Source organism: Syngnathus scovelli, chromosome 5 (genome assembly GCF_024217435.2).
Source record: "Syngnathus scovelli strain Florida chromosome 5, RoL_Ssco_1.2, whole genome shotgun sequence".
In the NCBI taxonomy this organism is placed as follows: domain Eukaryota; kingdom Metazoa; phylum Chordata; class Actinopteri; order Syngnathiformes; family Syngnathidae; genus Syngnathus; species Syngnathus scovelli.
Genome location: NC_090851.1, coordinates 6,370,210 through 6,378,666, shown reverse-complemented (window position 1 = coordinate 6,378,666; position 8,457 = coordinate 6,370,210). Strand labels below are relative to the sequence as shown.

The window sequence follows — 8,457 nt, the reverse complement described above, 5'->3', positions numbered from 1 at the left end:
CTTTGAAATACAAATAATGAGTACCAAAATAAAACATAAATTCTGACAAAATAAAAAATACACTTACCAGTATGATTTTAAATCACTGACTACAACAAATTTCAAACCAATAATGAAGTAGCCTTTCCTTTTACCAGTGTATAGAATGCATCACTAGATTGTGCAAGTGTACCTAATGTCGTGACTTTTGCAGCATCTACAAAAAAGGAAAATAATTACATCCAAACAAAGACATGAAAACATTTCACGAGGATTTAAATTGATATACGTAAAGGTGGCCCAAAGTGCCCCTGCGAGACCGAAATGTGGGCAAAATAATTCAATTCTCGCGAGATTGCCACGATGAACGGATTTGAAAACTGGCGGTAGTGTTGCATTACGAACAAATCGGAAAGGTAATTTAACTTACTAAAACTGACGATATTTATGTTGAAAATATAACGTCGATTATTTCATTAAATTCGTGAGTATTTTGTGGAGTCTTTGGTTGAACTTATTTGGACTTAGACGAGCCATGATGTTTTTCTTTGATTTGTTTTTGTGAGTTTAGCGACTTGCTACAGTAGCTAACAATACACTGCGAACAAAACTACTGACAGCAAACGTCGACTAGGGGTAAACAAAGAGAAGCCTGTACACACACACTTGTCTGGAATTGATCGGTTGCTGTTGTCGTCTGTAAAGGGAATACTATGGCCGCGGACAACGAAATAGACATCAAGGATGCCTTTCAGTGCGCCCAAAAGGGACACAGCAACAAGGCGAAGCTGGTGGCGAGCCTGAAGAACCGCTACAACAAAGTGAGCCCTAACCAAATGTTGTTTTTCATTTCAACATGTTGCTGAAAGTTCTTCTATTTGTTCCTCATTCTTCTCTGTCAGCTGGAGGACAAGACCTTGTTCCACGAAGAGTTTATCACCTACCTGAAACATGCCATGATTGTCTACAAGCGTGAGCCCACAGTGGAAAATGTCATTGAATTTGTAGTCCGATTCACCACAAGTTTCCAGCCTCCACCTAAAACTGATGAAGAGCAAAGGGAGGAAGATGAGGAGGACGATCATCCATTTTTGAGTTTCCTTTTTAACTTCTTGCTGGAGGTACATAAACACACACGTAATCATATCCACTTCAAACCCTGCTTTAAGTTTCCCATTGCGGGGGTGGTCTGAAATGTAACCCCTGCAATGGATGGAGGATTTCTGTATGTGATTATATATTTGTTGAGAACAGCACCCTCCCTCGTGTACTCTTATCAGCGAACATCTAAAGGTCAACTGCCCCAAAAGTGCTAAAATCACTGTGAGAAATATCAGCTCTAGCGTACCGTAATGAGGACAAGCATTATAGAAAATGGTGGATGACTCTGACTCACTCTGATTAGTTTATCTGTGTACAGTACTACACTCATAAGCCTTTACCATCCTGCCTGTCTTTTGTCTGAACTGATGCCATCTTCTTGTGTATCTCCTCTCAGTCTCATAGGGCGAACAGCCATGCGGTGCGCTTTCGCGTGTGCCAACTCATCAACAAGCTGCTCGGCAGCATGGCGGAGAACGCTCAGATTGACGACGATCTCTTCGATCGCATCCATCAAGCCATGCTGGTCCGTGTCACTGACAAGTTTCCCAATGTGCGCATCCAGGCCGCCTTGGCCATGACCCGACTGCAGCAGCCAACTGATCCTGATTGTCCCACCCTCAATGGTGTGTATTCCTAGAGGAGTTTATCCATTGATTTTTTTTTTTTTTTAAATAAAATTTGAGAAAACACAACAAATCGAACAGAGGGTCATGTGTAAGGGACATCAATTTGAAGGATAGAATAGTGTAGAATTCATAAGTAGCCTTGTAATATGTAATTTCCACAATACACAGTAAAAGTCATGGCAAGGTTGGTTTAGCCTGCCAACTAACAAAAAAAAAATAACAACGCTAAGTAAAGCATTTTGCCTGCTACTGTTTATCATAATTCTTCTTTTTCTCCCTCGTTTCAGCTTACATGCTGATTCTGGAAAACGACAGTAATGCAGAGGTGCGACGGGCTGTCCTCTCCTGCATTGCCATGTGTCCTCGCACCCTCCCAAGAGTACTCAAACGCACCCGTGATGTGAAAGAAAATGTCCGCAAACAAGCCTACCAGGTAGCCATCTATGCCCTCGCGCACGCTTGTGTTTTACTTCATTTGAAGATATGTTTCATTTGTGATTTTCTTTTTTAAGGTTCTGGCTGACAAGGTTTACGTCAGAGCTCTAACCATTGCACAAAGAGTGAGTTTACTGGAGCAGGGACTCCATGACACATCAGGTAACAATGGTTTATAATCATTGCAGTCTAATTAAAACCGAGCTTAAAATAATTATCTCGACTTGTTGCATGTGTTGTAGAAGCAGTAAGAGAGGTGGTTTGCACAAGTCTACTACCTGCTTGGCTCCTTCGACTGGATGGAAATGTCGTGGAGCTTCTCCACAAGCTTGATGTGGAGAATTGTGCCGAAACAGCTTTGGAAATGCTGACTGCCATTTTCAAAGGCATGGACGCTGATGATCTGCTGCAGAACAGAGTTCAGTTGAACAACAGGTACACTTCATCAACTTGCATTTTCTGCCTTTTGAATGGCTAAACCATAATCGAATTTTTGCGTGTTTGAACAGGAAACTGATCCCAGTGGAGTGCCTGACATGCGAGAATGTTCTTTACTGGCGAGCACTGTGCAAGTTCATCAAGGATAAAGGCGACGACGGTGACGAAATGTTGGAGCAGGTCTTGCCAGATGCTGCCACTTACGCCGAGTACCTTTATGAGTATGAGAGACAATGCATATAAAAATTTAGGGCCCTGTCGATTATGGTCTATGCGCCTTCGCCCAAATGCCCACTGTTTGCTAAATGTTGCTCTTTGGAGGTAGTAGCCATTGCTGTTTTCTAACTCACTTGTGACACGGTGCAGGTATCTGAAGGTGGTTCCGGAGCTGTCAGAGGAGCAGAGAGCAGACTTGACCCAGCTGGAGTTGGTTATGACCAAGGATTTTATCTCTCAGCAGCTCATTCATCTCATCGGTTGCCTGGACACCAATGAGGAGGGTGGCAGGTAAGAAAGACGCCTAGTCTTTTGAGCAAAGTTGTTTGAAATTTGGAGTTCCTTGTTGCTAATATCAGTTCATCTGTACAGGAAGCGAGTTCTGGCTGTGCTGCAGGATATGTTGGCCCTGCCGCGGACGCCCTCCTCGCTGATTCCCTTGCTCACCGAGAAGCTCCTCACACTCGTGCTCGATGACCAGCGACGCATTCAGACCGTGAGATACATTTCTGTCATGCATCTTGGCCTCGCTGTTGGCCATTCTGTGAACGTTTAAAGTCAGATATCTTTTAAAGGAGACAACATTTAGCACAGAATAATCACACAAGAGTCATTTGCTCATTTTTTTTATGGTCATGTATTGTTTTTTTTTCAGAACACCTCTTTATGTCTAACATGTTGACTTTTTTGTTTAGGATATTACTTGATCACATCATAGTGTCGATGGGTTATTATTTAACAATTATTTTGAGTTCATCTGTCAGAATGATGCCTTTATTTGGGCCATTTAAGCAGTTTGAAAGTTAACTTTGTTATGTTTATTCAACATTTATTTGTCTTGATTCATTCATTGTTCAAACATCTGTAACACAACAACGGAAAAAGTTCAACATTTACTGTAGACAATTTGAGTAAAATTTCATATATCAAAAGAACGAATGGAATTGGTACTCGAATGAGTACTTGTATTGTATCGGTCTGAAAAATGTGGTATTCAACAGCCCTGGTAAAAAGGGACACTTATGTAGCACCAACAGCCTAACACTGTTTTTTTTATCACTGAAATGACTGTGATAACAGTGTGTCTCACACTAAAAGTGACTCTTAATTTGCTTGTCTACAGGTGGCAGAAATAATCTCGGATGTGCGGGCGCCAATTTCAGAAGCAACTCAACCGGTGGACGAGAACGTCAGCCGTCGCCAGCAAGTTCAGGTGGGAACATGCCCAAAATCCTCCTCCAAATGTTCTCTTTCCATCCAGCAGATGGCTGTTATTTATTTGAGCGGGCAAAGTGTGTCGGACTGATTCAAGTAGGATCTAATGTGTATGCAGAGCTGCTCTCTGTCTGCTTGAATAAATAGAAAGTCCTGTTTTTTTTTCATATTCTTCTATCAGTGAGAGCCTCTCAGGATTTATGCTCATTGCTTGCATCTTAATCTCAATCAGCATCCTTTGCTCCCATCTGCTACATGCAGCTGCCCCCCTTTCCACTGCATCCCTTCATCCAGCCATCTTTTGTACCCCTGAAATCTTTTGTAATATCATGAGCCCCTCTCCATTCACACGGGTTGATGATGAACCATGGTATAATGTAATGCAGCTGATCCTTGAATGCAAATCAGTTCATCTCCTTAATTGTCACATTTAATTCTCGGGCCTTATACTTGTTCCTCCATCTCCCGTTTAGCTAGCAGAGGTGAAGGTGAGAATCATGGAGGCTAAGCAAGCCCTAGAGGAGAGCATCGCCGCTCAGGACTTTGGCCGCGCCGCCGAGTTGAAGGAGTCCATCACAGAGCTGGAGAACCAGCGCAACAAGGTCCTCGAGGAGATCGCAGCGATCACCCAGCCAACTAACACCGAGATCCGCACTGAGAAGGTATTTATTTCATTTTCAAGCAGGACGCCACTGTCAAAAGAAAACTGATATACGCAGAAGACGAACATTTAGCAGATCCATTGTGTTTGTTCCGTTGTCTAGAATGACCCTGAGACTCTGTTGAGGTGTCTGACAATGTGTGCTGAGCTGCTCAAGCAGATGAAAACCAAGAATCGAATCAGCCCCACCATAAGCGCCTTAATGTCCTCACTGGTATGAACAACCGTCTCAACGGCCTTGACAGTATTACCGTTCATGACTTTTCAACCGTACATGTCATTTGTTGTCACTTAGATGAGTGTATCACTATTAAATTTATACATGGGGAAGTGAGTGGTTTGATAGATTTCTGATTGAATTGACTTCTTAACCTGTCAGATCCTGCCTAGCATCGCAAGTGCTCACCCCACTGTCCGCAGCATGGCCGTGGTTTGTCTGGGCACATGCGCTCTACATAGCAAGGAGCTTGCCAACACCCACATGGTACTTCTGCTACAGGTAATGCAAACTCTATTTTTTCTGAAGTAAGCACAAAGAAACACTTCAAATTTATTATTTCACAATTTAATAGCGCTATATCATATCAGATCGATTTATTTTCATTTTTTGGTGAGGGTTTCAATGACCAAGGCGTCTTCTGGGTTAGAAAAAATAGCCACTAAAATAACTATACAAATAAAATAACTATATTATATAATAATACTGTATTTAATTACTTGCCTATAATTATTATTGGAAAGCTTAAAATAGCATGATGCAGCTACTTTAAGAATTTGTGTGTCAGCTCTTTTGTTACAGCTACAATGCAGCAATTTTGCAGGCTCTCTGTAAAAGAGGCAACAACCAAATGAAAAAAAGTAAATACAACTGCACTTTCTCTTTTTAGATCGCCCAACTCGATGAGGTCAAGATTCGCATCAGCGCTCTGCGGGCAGTCATCGACCTGCTTTTGCTGTTCGGCTTCCAGCTGCTCTCTGAAAGTGGCAGCGGTCAGAAAACTCAGCCACCGGACCGGGGGGAGGAGGAGCAGGAGGATGAGGAGAAAGTGGCAGCACAGAAGGAGGAGGACACCGCTCAGAGCATTTTGATGATGCTGTCAGAACTCCTAGACAGTGAGGTCAGCATGCACATGTAATAATTTGAGTAATTTTTTGGACAACCCCAACACAAAATAGAGAGGATCATAAAAAGTGGAGAATGATGGCTGCAAGAATTTAAATTTTTGGAATTGTGCAACGTGTATGGTACTGGTCCTCCATTTGGACAATTTTTTTTCAGCATGTAAAAATTGTCCCAAATGTCACATGCAGATGTCCGAACTGCGCACGGAGACAGCTCAGGGACTGGCCAAACTGATGTACATGGGACGCATTTCCAGTCCCAAGATCCTGTCGCGCCTGATTCTGCTGTGGTATAACCCGGTCACTGAGGACGACGTTCGTCTTCGACGCTGCCTGGGTGTCTTTTTCCAGCTCTATGCCCGCGAGAGCAGGTCGGGAAAAAAAAAAATACCGTCACTTTCTAAATGACTTTTACTTGTACAGTGGAATCTCAGTTTTCGTATGCCCTAGTCTTATACGATTAAGTTTTCAATTTGAAAAAAATGAATCACACGTGCAGTCACAATTTCTGTAAAGAGGGACATATAATGGCAACTAGATGTTTCTTCAAAATTGTTCAGCCTCTCATGTGGGTAGTTTGTTTAAATGTGTGCCTGAAGTTAGCTGAAAGAGGCGCCACCACACAGGCGACACTAACAAGCATGGCCCCTGTGGTGTTGTTTTTTTTTTATTATTAGAGCCCACCAGGAAGTTGTGGAGGAGAGTTTCCTTCCAACCATGCGTACGCTGATGAAGGCCCCCGCCACTTCTCCATTAGCTGAGGTGGACGTCAGCAACGTGGTGAAGCTTTTTGTAGAACTGACCCATCCAAGTTCCCTCATGAAGCCTTCTGCCAACACTGAGGTTAGCAATCGCTCGCTCACATGAACTCAAAGTTCCACGCTGACACGTTTGGAGAGTGAAAAAACAGGCGTGTTCTTGTTTTTCTTTTAACCTACACCTCTGTTCCCTATCAAAATCAGAGACTTGGAAAATAAAATCTATTCATGTGTACAATATGCCCAGGAGGGCCAGCTCTTCGTATAAGAAACGAAATATTTGTGCTTGTATTGATGAGCTCATCTGCCCAACGACAACAGACTTGACGAGTGCGGTTGTGTGACTTCAGGAAGTGGGCGTCCATGACTACTTGGCGGTACGCATGTGCGGTGAGATGCTGCTGGATCCAACTGCTCCCGAGGTGCGCCTCTACGCCAAGACGCTGAGCTACCTGGAGCTAACCGGGGACGAGATAGTCAGGAAGGACCTGCTATCGCTTTTGCAGCAGCTCGTCCAGGTACGCGACATCTTCAGTGTACAAAAGCACAGCCATTGACTTCTTCCACATCGGCTCCGATTTAAACTTTCAATTTCCAACCCGTGCTGGTCCGCTCCAGGTGGTGAAGGACCGTGTCTGTCTCCGTGCCTTGGAGAAGATGATTTCTCAACTGGGGGCTTCGAAAGAGCAAGCCGAGCTCGTCAACGCCTCAGCGCTGCAGCCGCTTGATGTCAATGCGGACGGTACAAAATGCAAACACAAACATTTTGTCTCCATTGTGTGCTCACATCACATTTATGAAAACTCTTCTTATAAGAGGATTATGCATTTATTTCCAACATGTTGGTAAGCGGATTAAAAAAAATGCCCTACCACGTGGCAAAAAAGGGGACTGACCCATTGAACTCTACAGAATAACAATGTTGTTTCTTTAGAAACTGTAGCCGACGAGCCATTGAAGGCAGCCAAGAGAAGCAGAAAAGGTAATGCGGCCTGTAATTTCACGTTGTACAGCTTCCAGCCGCTCAACATTGTGAGGTAACTTGACTCGTGTGTGTAGGTCAAAGGAAGGCCTCAACTGCCAAAGGAGGCAAAAAGCCCAGCAAAAAGGCAGAGTCCTCAGAGGAAAGGTGAGACTTTTTTTTTTTTTTAAATCCTTCAAATAATCATATCATACATTGTGTATTTTTCCTTTTTTTTTTTTTTTTTTTTTTAAAGCAGCGATGGAGAAAATGTTCCCGACTCAGTTCCTGCAACGCGACCGTCTCGTAGGGCCAAGATTGCAGCTATAGAGAAGACAAAACTGGATCTTAATCCACTCCTCAACCAGGAAGCCAATCTTTCTTAACTATGTCCTGTAAAGTTGGGTTCTGTTGAATTATTCCCCAAGTCCTCCCAAAATACAGCAGGCATGGGCACATTTTAAATATATATAGTCTTATGAGCTTGCATTTGCTAATTTGTAACTGTTTTTACAATAAAGGTTTGATCTGTATAGATTGCCTTCATTATTATTTGAGATCTTGAGACTCACCACAAGGGTTAAATATCTAATATATACATTGTTCCCCATGCTATATTCTAATTAATCTACCTGTGCCTCACTCCAACTTTATGGCAGAATTTGTTTAGGATACATATCAATTTATTGACAGACTTGTGCAGTTCATAGTGATTCAAAATATATATATTGATTAAGTGCTGAATTTATGTAATCTATTGAAAAACAAACAAAGGCTGAAAATAAGTATAAAATTATGAACATTTTAATAGTCTTAAGGAATTTTGTCTTGATGGTACCACTTGTACACTCGTTATTAAGACCACTGTTGTGCCGCACTGCTTTGCTGGGCGGAGGGATATGTGACACGGTCACTGGGGAGAAGATTCGTTTGTTGATCGCA

The 8,457-nt window shown here is 42.7% G+C and overlaps 1 protein-coding gene across 2 annotated transcripts; it reads left to right on the top strand.

Annotated features, from left to right (window-relative positions):
* The first annotated feature begins 296 nt into the window (after positions 1–296).
* ncapg (non-SMC condensin I complex, subunit G) lies at positions 297–8,048 on the top strand. 2 transcript variants are annotated; one of them, XM_049719754.1, is made up of 22 exons: positions 297–395; positions 685–800; positions 882–1,100; positions 1,478–1,706; positions 1,997–2,142; positions 2,222–2,306; positions 2,387–2,579; positions 2,654–2,803; positions 2,949–3,089; positions 3,171–3,294; positions 3,922–4,011; positions 4,487–4,675; positions 4,778–4,888; positions 5,054–5,173; positions 5,562–5,792; positions 5,986–6,167; positions 6,474–6,639; positions 6,905–7,072; positions 7,173–7,296; positions 7,489–7,536; positions 7,614–7,683; positions 7,775–8,048. In XM_049719754.1, the coding sequence occupies exons 2-22, from the start codon at positions 693–695 to the stop codon at positions 7,899–7,901; spliced, it is 3,021 nt and encodes a 1,006-aa protein (XP_049575711.1). In that variant the 5' UTR covers positions 297–395; positions 685–692; the 3' UTR covers positions 7,902–8,048. The 2 variants fall into 2 exon arrangements, with proteins under 2 accessions (XP_049575711.1, XP_049575710.1); XM_049719753.1 differs by having other exon boundaries at positions 7,772–8,048.
* Positions 8,049–8,457: the final 409 nt, after the last annotated feature.